A 15,064-nucleotide genomic window follows, 5' to 3' on the forward strand; every position below is an offset into this window, starting at 1 on the left:
CCAGCTCGCCTCTCACTAGACGACACAGTTCAATAAATAAAGGTTCATATAGACAGGCCAGCTCGCCTCTCACTAGACGACACAGTTCAGTACAGATTCTAAAATGCCAGATTAGGGCAGATCAATTCTAACTTAATGGATTCAAGCACACGCTCATCGAGCTCTCGGCTCCACTTTTTTGAAAAATGAGGAATTCCTACCAAAAGAAACAGGACGCTTTGGGTTCGTTGGGTTACAAGCTAAGCCGTGGCTAATCTGTGATTACCACGCTGCATTTCATTTTAATTGCTGATGTTTATCAAAGTGTATATGGAAATAGTATTTACGACACATACGGTCCATACTGAGAACACTCCCCCTGCCTAGTGCCTGCTGCTTTGGCCTTTTTCTGTGTTCCTGCAAGTCATGATGCACTTTATGGAAAAGGTACAGTATATTTTATGTTTTGAATCACTAGCATCATCGGGTGGCGGCGGCTGACCATGGACAGCTCTGACCATGGACAGCTCTGACCATGGAGAGCTCTGACCATGGACAGCTCTGACCATGGACAGCTCTCTGACCATGGACAGCTCTGACCATGGACAGCTCTGACCATGGACAGCTCTGACCATGGACAGCTCTGACCATGGACAGCTCTGACCATGGACAGCTCTCTGACCATGGACAGCTCTCTGACCATGGACAGCTCTGACCATGGACAGCTCTGACCATGGACAGCTCTGACCATGGACAGCTCTGACCATGGACAGCTCTGACCATGGACAGCTCTCTGACCATGGACAGCTCTGACCATGGACAGCTCTCTGACCATGGACAGCTCTGACCATGGACAGCTCTCTGACCATGGACAGCTCTCTGACCATGGACAGCTCTGACCATGGACAGCTCTGACCATGGACAGCTCTGACCATGGACAGCTCTCTGACCATGGACAGCTCTGACCATGGAGAGCTGACCATGGACAGCTCTGACCATGGAGAGCTCTGACCATGGACAGCTCTGACCATGGAGAGCTCTGACCATGGACAGCTCTGACCATGGAGAGCTCTGACCATGGACAGCTCTGACCATGGAGAGCTCTGACCATGGACAGCTCTGACCATGGACAGCTCTGACCATGGACAGCTCTGACCATGGACAGCTCTGACCATGGACAGCTCTGACCATGGACAGCTCTCTGACCATGGACAGCTCTGACCATGGACAGCTCTGACCATGGACAGCTCTCTGACCATGGACAGCTCTGACCATGGACAGCTCTGACCATGGACAGCTGACCATGGACAGCTCTGACCATGGACAGCTCTGACCATGGACAGCTCTGACCATGGACAGCTCTGACCATGGACAGCTCTCTGACCATGGACAGCTCTCCTGACCATGGACAGCTCTGACCATGGACAGCTCTGACCATGGACAGCTCTCTGACCATGGACAGCTCTGACCATGGACAGCTCTGACCATGGACAGCTCTGACCATGGACAGCTCTGACCATGGACAGCTCTCTGACCATGGACAGCTCTGACCATGGACAGCTCTGACCATGGACAGCTCTGCCCATGGACAGCTCTGACCATGGACAGCTCTCTGACCATGGACAGCTCTGACCATGGACAGCTCTGACCATGGACAGCTCTCTGACCATGGACAGCTCTGACCATGGACAGCTCTGACCATGGACAGCTCTGACCATGGACAGCTCTCTGACCATGGACAGCTCTGACCATGGACAGCTCTCTGACCATGGACAGCTCTGACCATGGACAGCTCTGACCATGGACAGCTCTCCAACATTTGGAGATACTGCGCTTTGAAAATCCTGTTATAATGGAGGCTCAACGGAGCTGGATTTAAAAATCCCACAGCTGGTGGGGACGGAGGCTCTCCATATTAACCCCACAGCTGGTGGGGACGGAGGCTCTCCATATTAACCCCACAGCTGGTGGGGACGGAGGCTCTCCATATTAACCCCACAGCTGGTGGGGATGGAGGCTCTCCATATTAACCCCACAGCTGGTGGGGACGGAGGCTCTCCATATTAACCCCACAGCTGGTGGGGACGGAGGCTCTCCATATTAACCCCACAGCTGGTGGGGACGGAGGCTCTCCATATTAACCCCACAGCTGGTGGGGACGGAGGCTCTCCATATTAACCCCACAGCTGGTGGGGACGGGACGAGGCTCTCCATATTAACCGGAGCAATGCTAAAAGGTAAACAGACGGACAGCGCTTTCATATATGGAGTATACGGTTGTCTACGAACATACGATATGATGGAATATGACTAAAGCTCACATTTCACATCACACACTAGCCCCCCTAAAAAAAAATTGAAAATCCTGTTATAATGGAGGCTCAACGGAGCTGGATTTAAAAATCCCACAGCTGGTGGGGACGGAGGCTCTCCATATTAACCCCACAGCTGGTGGGGACGGAAAAAATCGATTTTTTTATTTCAATGAATAGATTCATATTGTCGGGATTAATATCGATATATATCGATATACGATATATATCGATATACGATATATCGCTACATGCCTAACCGTTAGCCTAGCTACGTTTATAAACGTAGATGGCAGAGAAAAAAGTTAAATAAAGTATATATCAGTATTACAAAAAAACAAAGAATCAAATGTTTTAGGTTTAGGGATTAGAGTTATGACGAATCAACAAGCTCACAACGCGCCGCAGCGCGACACATTGTGAGCTTGTAGATTTGCTATTTCTTTTGGCTTCAAGCATTCGGTTAAAAAAAAATGACCCATGCCTGAAGAAGGCCGAAACGTTGCTATGACTCTTAATTAAATAAACGTCTTGAACCAGCAAGTGGTGGTGAGCGGGTCTCTCCTCCTCCTCCTACGCACACGCTGAATATTAAACCAAGTGGTGGTGAGCGGGTCTCTCCTCCTCCTCCTACGCACCCGCTGAATATTAAACCTGGTGGGCGGGTCTCTCCTCCTCCTCCTACGCACACGCTGAATATTAAACCTGGTGGGCGGGTCTCTCCTCCTCCTCCTACGCACCCGCTGAATATTAAACCTGGTGGGCGGGTCTCTCCTCCTCCTCCTACGCACACGCTGAATATTAAACCAGGTGGTGAGCGGGTCTCTCCTCCTCCTCCTACGCACACGCTGAATATTAAACCTGGTGGGCGGGTCTCTCCTCCTCCTCCTCCTCCTACGCACACGCTGAATATTAAACCTGGTGGGCGGGTCTCTCCTCCTCCTCCTCCTCCTCCGCACACGCTGAATATTAAACCTGGTGGGCGGGTCTCTCCTCCTCCTCCTCCTCCTACGCACACGCTGAATATTAAACCTGGTGGGCGGGTCTCTCCTCCTCCTCCTCCTCCTACGCACACGCTGAATATTAAACCTGGTGGGCGGGTCTCTCCTCCTCCTCCTCCTCCTACGCACACGCTGAATATTAAACCTGGTGGGCGGGTCTCTCCTCCTCCTCCTCCTCCTACGCACACGCTGAATATTAAACCTGGTGGGCGGGTCTCTCCTCCTCCTCCTCCTCCTACGCACACGCTGAATATTAAACCTGGTGGGCGGGTCTCTCCTCCTCCTCCTCCTCCTACGCACACGCTGAATATTAAACCTGGTGGGCGGGTCTCTCCTCCTCCTCCTCCTCCTACGCACACGCTGAATATTAAACCTGGTGGGCGGGTCTCTCCTCCTCCTCCTCCTCCTACGCACACGCTGAATATTAAACCTGGTGGGCGGGTCTCTCCTCCTCCTCCTCCTCCTACGCACACGCTGAATATTAAACCTGGTGGGCGGGTCTCTCCTCCTCCTCCTCCTCCTACGCACACGCTGAATATTAAACCTGGTGGGCGGGTCTCTCCTCCTCCTCCTCCTCCTACGCACACGCTGAATATTAAACCTGGTGGGCGGGTCTCTCCTCCTCCTCCTACGCACACGCTGAATATTAAACCTGGTGGGCGGGTCTCTCCTCCTCCTCCTCCTCCTACGCACACGCTGAATATTAAACCTGGTGGGCGGGTCTCTCCTCCTCCTCCTCCTCCTACGCACACGCTGAATATTAAACCTGGTGGGCGGGTCTCTCCTCCTCCTCCTCCTCCTACGCACACGCTGAATATTAAACCTGGTGGGCGGGTCTCTCCTCCTCCTCCTCCTCCTACGCACACGCTGAATATTAAACCTGGTGGGCGGGTCTCTCCTCCTCCTCCTCCTCCTACGCACACGCTGAATATTAAACCTGGTGAGCGGGTCTCTCCTCCTCCTCCTCCTCCTACGCACACGCTGAATATTAAACCGGGTGGGCGGAAGTCATCTCTCTAATGGTTAAATAGGTATAGTGCAATAATACAAACGTGCGTGCGTCTACCTGGATGAGCTGCTGGTGTGCGTGCGTCTACCTGGATGAGCTGCTGGTGTGCCACGTGCGTGCGTGTACCTGGATGAGCTGCTGGTGTGCCACGTTGCCACAGTAGAAGGTCTGCTGGTTGTCCACAAAGCCTGGTAGCTCCGTCTCCTCCACCTCCTCACCGCTCAGCATCAGCACTCTGGGACAGAAACACACTGCTTAAAACCAGCTGTCTGCTAGTGATTCACTGGGACAGAAACACACTGCTTAAAACCAGCACTCTGCTAGTGATTCACTCTGGGACAGAAACACACTGCTTAAAACCAGCTGTCTGCTAGTGATTCACTGGGACAGAAACACACTGCTTAAAACCAGCTGTCTGCTAGTGATTCACTGGGACAGAAACACACTGCTTAAAACCAGCTGTCTGCTAGTGATTCACTCTGGGACAGAAACACACTGCTTAAAACCAGCTGTCTGCTAGTGATTCACTCTGGGACAGAAACACACTGCTTAAAACCAGCTGTCTGCTAGAGATTCACTCTGGGACAGAAACACACTGCTTAAAACCAGCTGTCTCTAGTGATTCACTCTGGGACAGAAACACACTGCTTAAAACCAGCTGTCTCTAGTGATTCACTCTGGGACAGAAACACACTGCTTAAAACCAGCTGTCTGCTAGTGATTCACTCTGGGACAGAAACACACTGCTTAAAACCAGCTGTCTGCTAGAGATTCACTCTGGGACAGAAACACACTGCTTAAAACCAGCTGTCTGCTAGTGATTCACTGGGACAGAAACACACTGCTTAAAACCAGCTGTCTGCTAGAGATTCACTCTGGGACAGAAACACACTGCTTAAAACCAGCTGTCTGCTAGTGATTCACTGGGACAGAAACACACTGCTTAAAACCAGCTGTCTGCTAGAGATTCACTCTGGGACAGAAACACACTGCTTAAAACCAGCTGTCTGCTAGAGATTCACTCTGGGACAGAAACACACTGCTTAAAACCAGCTGTCTGCTAGTGATTCACTGGGACAGAAACACACTGCTTAAAACCAGCTGTCTGCTAGTGATTCACTCTGGGACAGAAACACACTGCTTAAAACCAGCTGTCTGCTAGTGATTCACTCTGGGACAGAAACACACTGCTTAAAACCAGCTGTCTGCTAGTGATTCACTGGGACAGAAACACACTGCTTAAAACCAGCTGTCTGCTAGTGATTCACTCTGGGACAGAAACACACTGCTTAAAACCAGCTGTCTGCTAGTGATTCACTCTGGGATAGAAACACACTGCTTAAAACCAGCTGTCTGCTAGAGATTCACTCTGGGACAGAAACACACTGCTTAAAACCAGCTGTCTGCTAGAGATTCACTCTGGGACAGAAACACACTGCTTAAAACCAGCTGTCTGCTAGTGATTCACTCTGGGACAGAAACACACTGCTTAAAACCAGCTGTCTGCTAGTGATTCACTCTGGGACAGAAACACACTGCTTAAAACCAGCTGTCTGCTAGTGATTCACTCTGGGACAGAAACACACTGCTTAAAACCAGCTGTCTGCTAGTGATTCACTCTGGGACAGAAACACACTGCTTAAAACCAGCTGTCTGCTAGAGATTCACTCTGGGACAGAAACACACTGCTTAAAACCAGCTGTCTGCTAGTGATTCACTCTGGGACAGAAACACACTGCTTAAAACCAGCTGTCTGCTAGTGATTCACTCTGGGATAGAAACACACTGCTTAAAACCAGCTGTCTGCTAGTGATTCACTCTGGGACAGAAACACACTGCTTAAAACCAGCTGTCTGCTAGAGATTCACTCTGGGACAGAAACACACTGCTTAAAACCAGCTGTCTGCTAGTGATTCACTCTGGGACAGAAACACACTGCTTAAAACCAGCTGTCTGCTAGTGATTCACTCTGGGACAGAAACACACTGCTTAAAACCAGCTGTCTGCTAGAGATTCACTCTGGGACAGAAACACACTGCTTAAAACCAGCTGTCTGCTAGTGATTCACTCTGGGATAGAAACACACTGCTTAAAACCAGCACTCTGCTAGTGATTCACTGGGACAGAAACACACTGCTTAAAACCAGCTGTCTGCTAGTGATTCACTGGGACAGAAACACACTGCTTAAAACCAGCTGTCTGCTAGTGATTCACTCTGGGATAGAAACACACTGCTTAAAACCAGCTGTCTGCTAGTGATTCACTCTGGGACAGAAACACACTGCTTAAAACCAGCTGTCTGCTAGTGATTCACTGGGACAGAAACACACTGCTTAAAACCAGCTGTCTGCTAGTGATTCACTGGGACAGAAACACACTGCTTAAAACCAGCTGTCTGCTAGTGATTCACTCTGGGATAGAAACACACTGCTTAAAACCAGCTGTCTGCTAGTGATTCACTCTGGGACAGAAACACACTGCTTAAAACCAGCTGTCTGCTAGAGATTCACTCTGGGACAGAAACACACTGCTTAAAACCAGCTGTCTGCTAGTGATTCACTCTGGGACAGAAACACACTGCTTAAAACCAGCTGTCTGCTAGTGATTCACTCTGGGACAGAAACACACTGCTTAAAACCAGCTGTCTGCTAGTGATTCACTCTGGGACAGAAACACACTGCTTAAAACCAGCTGTCTGCTAGTGATTCACTGGGACAGAAACACACTGCTTAAAACCAGCTGTCTGCTAGTGATTCACTCTGGGACAGAAACACACTGCTTAAAACCAGCTGTCTGCTAGTGATTCACTGGGACAGAAACACACTGCTTAAAACCAGCTGTCTGCTAGAGATTCACTCTGGGACAGAAACACACTGCTTAAAACCAGCTGTCTGCTAGTGATTCACTCTGGGACAGAAACACACTGCTTAAAACCAGCTGTCTGCTAGTGATTCACTCTGGGACAGAAACACACTGCTTAAAACCAGCTGTCTGCTAGTGATTCACTCTGGGACAGAAACACACTGCTTAAAACCAGCTGTCTGCTAGAGATTCACTCTGGGACAGAAACACACTGCTTAAAACCAGCTGTCTCTAGTGATTCACTCTGGGACAGAAACACACTGCTTAAAACCAGCTGTCTCTAGTGATTCACTCTGGGACAGAAACACACTGCTTAAAACCAGCTGTCTGCTAGTGATTCACTCTGGGACAGAAACACACTGCTTAAAACCAGCTGTCTGCTAGAGATTCACTCTGGGACAGAAACACACTGCTTAAAACCAGCTGTCTGCTAGTGATTCACTGGGACAGAAACACACTGCTTAAAACCAGCTGTCTGCTAGAGATTCACTCTGGGACAGAAACACACTGCTTAAAACCAGCTGTCTGCTAGTGATTCACTCTGGGACAGAAACACACTGCTTAAAACCAGCTGTCTCTAGTGATTCACTGGGACAGAAACACACTGCTTAAAACCAGCTGTCTGCTAGTGATTCACTGGGACAGAAACACACTGCTTAAAACCAGCTGTCTGCTAGAGATTCACTCTGGGACAGAAACACACTGCTTAAAACCAGCTGTCTGCTAGAGATTCACTCTGGGACAGAAACACACTGCTTAAAACCAGCTGTCTGCTAGTGATTCACTGGGACAGAAACACACTGCTTAAAACCAGCTGTCTGCTAGTGATTCACTGGGACAGAAACACACTGCTTAAAACCAGCTGTCTGCTAGTGATTCACTCTGGGACAGAAACACACTGCTTAAAACCAGCTGTCTGCTAGTGATTCACTGGGACAGAAACACACTGCTTAAAACCAGCTGTCTGCTAGTGATTCACTGGGACAGAAACACACTGCTTAAAACCAGCTGTCTCTAGTGATTCACTCTGGGACAGAAACACACTGCTTAAAACCAGCTGTCTGCTAGTGATTCACTCTGGGATAGAAACACACTGCTTAAAACCAGCTGTCTGCTAGAGATTCACTCTGGGACAGAAACACACTGCTTAAAACCAGCTGTCTGCTAGAGATTCACTCTGGGACAGAAACACACTGCTTAAAACCAGCTGTCTGCTAGTGATTCACTCTGGGACAGAAACACACTGCTTAAAACCAGCTGTCTGCTAGTGATTCACTCTGGGACAGAAACACACTGCTTAAAACCAGCTGTCTGCTAGTGATTCACTCTGGGACAGAAACACACTGCTTAAAACCAGCTGTCTGCTAGTGATTCACTCTGGGACAGAAACACACTGCTTAAAACCAGCTGTCTGCTAGTGATTCACTCTGGGACAGAAACACACTGCTTAAAACCAGCTGTCTGCTAGTGATTCACTCTGGGACAGAAACACACTGCTTAAAACCAGCTGTCTCTAGTGATTCACTCTGGGACAGAAACACACTGCTTAAAACCAGCTGTCTGCTAGTGATTCACTCTGGGACAGAAACACACTGCTTAAAACCAGCTGTCTGCTAGAGATTCACTCTGGGACAGAAACACACTGCTTAAAACCAGCTGTCTGCTAGTGATTCACTGGGACAGAAACACACTGCTTAAAACCAGCTGTCTGCTAGTGATTCACTCTGGGACAGAAACACACTGCTTAAAACCAGCTGTCTGCTAGAGATTCACTCTGGGACAGAAACACACTGCTTAAAACCAGCTGTCTGCTAGAGATTCACTCTGGGACAGAAACACACTGCTTAAAACCAGCTGTCTGCTAGTGATTCACTCTGGGACAGAAACACACTGCTTAAAACCAGCTGTCTGCTAGTGATTCACTGGGACAGAAACACACTGCTTAAAACCAGCTGTCTGCTAGTGATTCACTGGGACAGAAACACACTGCTTAAAACCAGCTGTCTGCTAGTGATTCACTGGGACAGAAACACACTGCTTAAAACCAGCTGTCTGCTAGTGATTCACTCTGGGACAGAAACACACTGCTTAAAACCAGCTGTCTGCTAGTGATTCACTGGGACAGAAACACACTGCTTAAAACCAGCTGTCTGCTAGTGATTCACTCTGGGACAGAAACACACTGCTTAAAACCAGCTGTCTGCTAGTGATTCACTCTGGGACAGAAACACACTGCTTAAAACCAGCTGTCTGCTAGTGATTCACTGGGACAGAAACACACTGCTTAAAACCAGCTGTCTGCTAGTGATTCACTGGGACAGAAACACACTGCTTAAAACCAGCTGTCTGCTAGTGATTCACTCTGGGATAGAAACACACTGCTTAAAACCAGCTGTCTGCTAGAGATTCACTCTGGGACAGAAACACACTGCTTAAAACCAGCTGTCTGCTAGTGATTCACTCTGGGACAGAAACACACTGCTTAAAACCAGCTGTCTGCTAGTGATTCACTCTGGGACAGAAACACACTGCTTAAAACCAGCTGTCTGCTAGTGATTCACTGGGACAGAAACACACTGCTTAAAACCAGCTGTCTGCTAGTGATTCACTCTGGGACAGAAACACACTGCTTAAAACCAGCTGTCTGCTAGTGATTCACTCTGGGACAGAAACACACTGCTTAAAACCAGCTGTCTGCTAGTGATTCACTGGGACAGAAACACACTGCTTAAAACCAGCTGTCTGCTAGTGATTCACTCTGGGACAGAAACACACTGCTTAAAACCAGCTGTCTGCTAGTGATTCACTGGGACAGAAACACACTGCTTAAAACCAGCTGTCTGCTAGTGATTCACTCTGGGATAGAAACACACTGCTTAAAACCAGCTGTCTGCTAGTGATTCACTCTGGGACAGAAACACACTGCTTAAAACCAGCTGTCTGCTAGTGATTCACTCTGGGATAGAAACACACTGCTTAAAACCAGCTGTCTGCTAGTGATTCACTCTGGGACAGAAACACACTGCTTAAAACCAGTGCTGTCTGCTAGTGTTGCTTAAAACCAGTGCTGTCTCTAGTGTTGCTTAAAACCAGTGCTGTCTCTAGTGTTGCTTAAAACCAGTGCTGTCTCTAGTGTTGCTTAAAACCAGTGCTGTCTCTAGTGTTGCTTAAAACCAGTGCTGTCTGCTAGTGTTGCTTAAAACCAGTGCTGTCTCTAGTGTTGCTTAAAACCAGTGCTGTCTCTAGTGTTGCTTAAAACCAGTGCTGTCTCTAGTGTTGCTTAAAACCAGTGCTGTCTGCTAGTGTTGCTTAAAACCAGTGCTGTCTACTAGTGTTGCTAGTGATTCAAAACACTAGCAACACTAGCTGGCACTTCATTTAGTTTTAGTCAAAGCCGGGGTCGGGATCTAACTATGAACAGTTAGTGTTAGTGGATCTAACTATGAACAGTTAGTGTTAGTGGATCTAACGATGAACAGTTAGTGTTAGTGGATCTAACTATGAACAGTTAGTGGATCTAACTATGAACAGTTAGTGTTAGTGGATCTAACGATGAACAGTTGGTGGATCTAACTATGAACAGTTAGTGTTAGTGGATCTAACGATGAACAGTTAGTGGATCTAACTATGAACAGTTAGTGTTAGTGGATCTAACGATGAACAGTTAGTGGATCTAACTATGAACAGTTAGTGTTAGTGGATCTAACGATGAACAGTTAGTGTTAGTGGATCTAACTATGAACAGTTAGTGTTAGTGGATCTAACAATGAACAGTTAGTGGATCTAACTATGAAGTTAGTTAGTTAGTGGATCTAACGATGAACAGTTAGTGTTAGTGGATCTAACTATGAACAGTTAGTGTTAGTGGATCTAACGATGAACAGTTAGTGTTAGTGGATCTAACTATGAACAGTTAGTGGATCTAACGATGAACAGTTAGTGTTAGTGGATCTAACGATGAACAGTTAGTGTTAGTGGATCTAACTATGAACAGTTAGTGTTAGTGGATCTAACAATGAACAGTTAGTGGATCTAACTATGAACAGTTAGTGTTAGTGGATCTAACGATGAACAGTTAGTGTTAGTGGATCTAACTATGAACAGTTAGTGGATCTAACTATGAACAGTTAGTGGATCTAACTATGAACAGTTAGTGTTAGTGGATCTAACGATGAACAGTTAGTGTTAGTGGATCTAACGATGAACAGTTAGTGTTAGTGGATCTAACGATGAACAGTTAGTGTTAGTGGATCTAACTATGAACAGTTAGTGGATCTAACTATGAACAGTTAGTGGATCTAACGATGAACAGTTAGTGTTAGTGGTGGGGAAAAACGATTATCCAATTAATCGCAATGCCGTCATGGACGATAATTCATCGATGCACAAATGTCAAAAATCGATTATATAATTATTTTTTTTACCGGAGCAAAAGGGCGGAACTAATCTGCGACTACGCTGCGGCGTCGTACTGGACCGTTTAGTGACGCACACGCTTTAGCTTTCAACAACCCTAACAGGAGTTACCAACACGGAGGGAAGAGAAACAACCCTAACAGAAGGAGTCACCAACGCGGAGGGGAAGAGAAACAACCCTAACAGAAGGAGTTACCAACGCGGAGGGGAAGAGAAACAGAAGGAGTTACCAAGGCGGAGGGAAGAGAAACAACCCTAACAGAAGGAGTTACCAAGGCGGAGGGAAGAGAAACAACCCTAACAGAAGGAGTTACCAAGGCGGAGGGAAGAGAAACAACCCTAACAGAAGGAGTTACCAACGCGGAGGGGAAGAGAAACAACCCTAACAGAAGGAGTTACCAAGGCGGAGGGGAAGAGAAACAACCCTAACAGAAGGAGTTACCAAGGCGGAGGGGAAGAGAAACAACCCTAACAGAAGGAGTTACCAACGCGGAGGGGAAGAGAAACAACCCTAACAGAAGGAGTTACCAAGGCGGAGGGGAAGAGAAACAACCCTAACAGAAGGAGTTACCAACGCGGAGGGGAAGAGAAACAACCCTAACAGAAGGAGTTACCAAGGCGGAGGGAAGAGAAAAAACCCTAACAGAAGGAGTTACCAAGGCGGAGGGAAGAGAAACAACCCTAACAGAAGGAGTTACCAAGGCGGAGGGAAGAGAAACAACCCTAACAGAAGGAGTTACCAAGGCGGAGGGGAAGAGAAACAACCCTAACAGAAGGAGTTACCAAGGCGGAGGGGAAGAGAAACAACCCTAACAGAAGGAGTTACCAAGGCGGAGGGGAAGAGAAACAACCCTAACAGAAGGAGTTACCAAGGCGGAGGGGAAGAGAAACAACCCTAACAGAAGGAGTTACCAAGGCGGAGGGGAAGAGAAACAACCCTAACAGAAGGAGTCACCAAGGCGGAGGGGAAGAGAAACAACCCTAACAGAAGGAGTTACCAACGCGGAGGGGAAGAGAAACAACCCTAACAGAAGGAGTTACCAACGCGGAGGGAAGAGAAACAACCCTAACAGAAGGAGTCACCAATGCGGAGGGGAAGAGAAACAACCCTAACAGAAGGAGTCACCAAGGCGGAGGGGAAGAGAAACAACCCTAACAGAAGGAGTTACCAACGCGGAGGGGAGAGAAACAACCCTAACAGAAGGAGTCACCAACGCGGAGGGGAAGAGAAACAACCCTAACAGAAGGAGTTACCAACGCGGAGGGAAGAGAAACAACCCTAACAGAAGGAGTTACCAAGGCGGAGGGAAGAGAAACAACCCTAACAGAAGGAGTCACCAACGCGGAGGGAAGAGAAACAACCCTAACAGAAGGAGTCACCAATGCGGAGGGGAAGAGAAACAACCCTAACAGAAGGAGTTACCAAGGCGGAGGGAAGAGAAACAACCCTAACAGAAGGAGTCACCAATGCGGAGGGGAAGAGAAACAACCCTAACAGAAGGAGTCACCAATGCGGAGGGGAAGAGAAACAACCCTAACAGAAGGAGTCACCAACGCGGAGGGAAGAGAAACAACCCTAACAGAAGGAGTCACCAATGCGGAGGGGAAGAGAAACAACCCTAACAGAAGGAGTTACCAACGCGGAGGGGAAGAGAAACAACCCTAACAGAAGGAGTTACCAAGGCGGAGGGAAGAGAAACAACCCTAACAGAAGGAGTCACCAACGCGGAGGGAAGAGAAACAACCCTAACAGAAGGAGTCACCAATGCGGAGGGGAAGAGAAACAACCCTAACAGAAGGAGTCACCAAGGCGGAGGGGAAGAGAAACAACCCTAACAGAAGGAGTCACCAACGCGGAGGGGAAGAGAAACAACCCTAACAGAAGGAGTTACCAAGGCGGAGGGGAAGAGAAACAACCCTAACAGAAGGAGTCACCAACGCGGAGGGGAAGAGAAACAACCCTAACAGAAGGAGTTACCAACGCGGAGGGGAAGAGAAACAACCCTAACAGAAGGAGTTACCAAGGCGGAGGGGAAGAGAAACAACCCTAACAGAAGGAGTTACCAACGCGGAGGGGAAGAGAAACAACCCTAACAGAAGGAGTCACCAAGGCGGAGGGGAAGAGAAACAACCCTAACAGAAGGAGTCACCAAGGCGGAGGGAAGAGAAACAACCCTAACAGAAGGAGTTACCAAGGCGGAGGGGAAGAGAAACAACCCTAACAGAAGGAGTTACCAACGCGGAGGGGAAGAGAAACAACCCTAACAGAAGGAGTTACCAAGGCGGAGGGAAGAGAAACAACCCTAACAGAAGGAGTTACCAAGGCGGAGGGGAAGAGAAACAACCCTAACAGAAGGAGTCACCAACGCGGAGGGGAAGAGAAACAACCCTAACAGAAGGAGTTACCAACGCGGAGGGGAAGAGAAACAACCCTAACAGAAGGAGTTACCAAGGCGGAGGGAAGAGAAACAACCCTAACAGAAGGAGTCACCAAGGCGGAGGGAAGAGAAACAACCCTAACAGAAGGAGTCACCAACGCGGAGGGGAAGAGAAACAACCCTAACAGAAGGAGTCACCAACGCGGAGGGGAAGAGAAACAACCCTAACAGAAGGAGTTACCAAGGCGGAGGGGAAGAGAAACAACCCTAACAGAAGGAGTTACCAAGGCGGAGGGAAGAGAAACAACCCTAACAGAAGGAGTTACCAAGGCGGAGGGAAGAGAAACAACCCTAACAGAAGGAGTCACCAAGGCGGAGGGAAGAGAAACAACCCTAACAGAAGGAGTTACCAAGGCGGAGGGGAAGAGAAACAACCCTAACAGAAGGAGTTACCAACGCGGAGGGGAAGAGAAACAACCCTAACAGAAGGAGTTACCAAGGCGGAGGGGAAGAGAAACAACCCTAACAGAAGGAGTTACCAAGGCGGAGGGGAAGAGAAACAACCCTAACAGAAGGAGTTACCAACGCGGAGGGGAAGAGAAACAACCCTAACAGAAGGAGTTACCAACGCGGAGGGGAAGAGAAACAACCCTAACAGAAGGAGTTACCAAGGCGGAGGGGAAGAGAAACAACCCTAACAGAAGGAGTTACCAAGGCGGAGGGAAGAGAAACAACCCTAACAGAAGGAGTCACCAACGCGGAGGGGAAGAGAAACAACCCTAACAGAAGGAGTCACCAATGCGGAGGGGAAGAGAAACAACCCTAACAGAAGGAGTTACCAAGGCGGAGGGGAAGAGAAACAACCCTAACAGAAGGAGTTACCAAGGCGGAGGGGAAGAGAAACAACCCTAACAGAAGGAGTTACCAAGGCGGAGGGGAAGAGAAACAACCCTAACAGAAGGAGTTACCAACGCGGAGGGGAAGAGAAACAACCCTAACAGAAGGAGTTACCAAGGCGGAGGGGAAGAGAAACAACCCTAACAGAAGGAGTTACCAAGGCGGAGGGAAGAGAAACAACCCTAACAGAAGGAGTTACCAAGGCGGAGG

At 48.4% G+C, this 15,064-nt stretch overlaps 1 protein-coding gene across 1 annotated transcript in view; it reads right to left on the reverse strand.

Moving 5' to 3' along the window:
- Nucleotides 1-15,064, reverse strand: part of ddb1 (damage-specific DNA binding protein 1) — a 118,984-nt gene that overhangs the window by 48,257 nt on the left and 55,663 nt on the right. The window contains exon 12 of the mRNA XM_079496739.1: nucleotides 4,428-4,536. Coding sequence (XP_079352865.1) covers nucleotides 4,428-4,536 — 109 coding nt within the window. The remainder of the gene's footprint in view (nucleotides 1-4,427; nucleotides 4,537-15,064) is intronic.

This window comes from Electrona antarctica (genome assembly GCF_951216825.1).
Source record: "Electrona antarctica genome assembly, chromosome: 3".
NCBI lineage: Eukaryota > Metazoa > Chordata > Actinopteri > Myctophiformes > Myctophidae > Electrona > Electrona antarctica.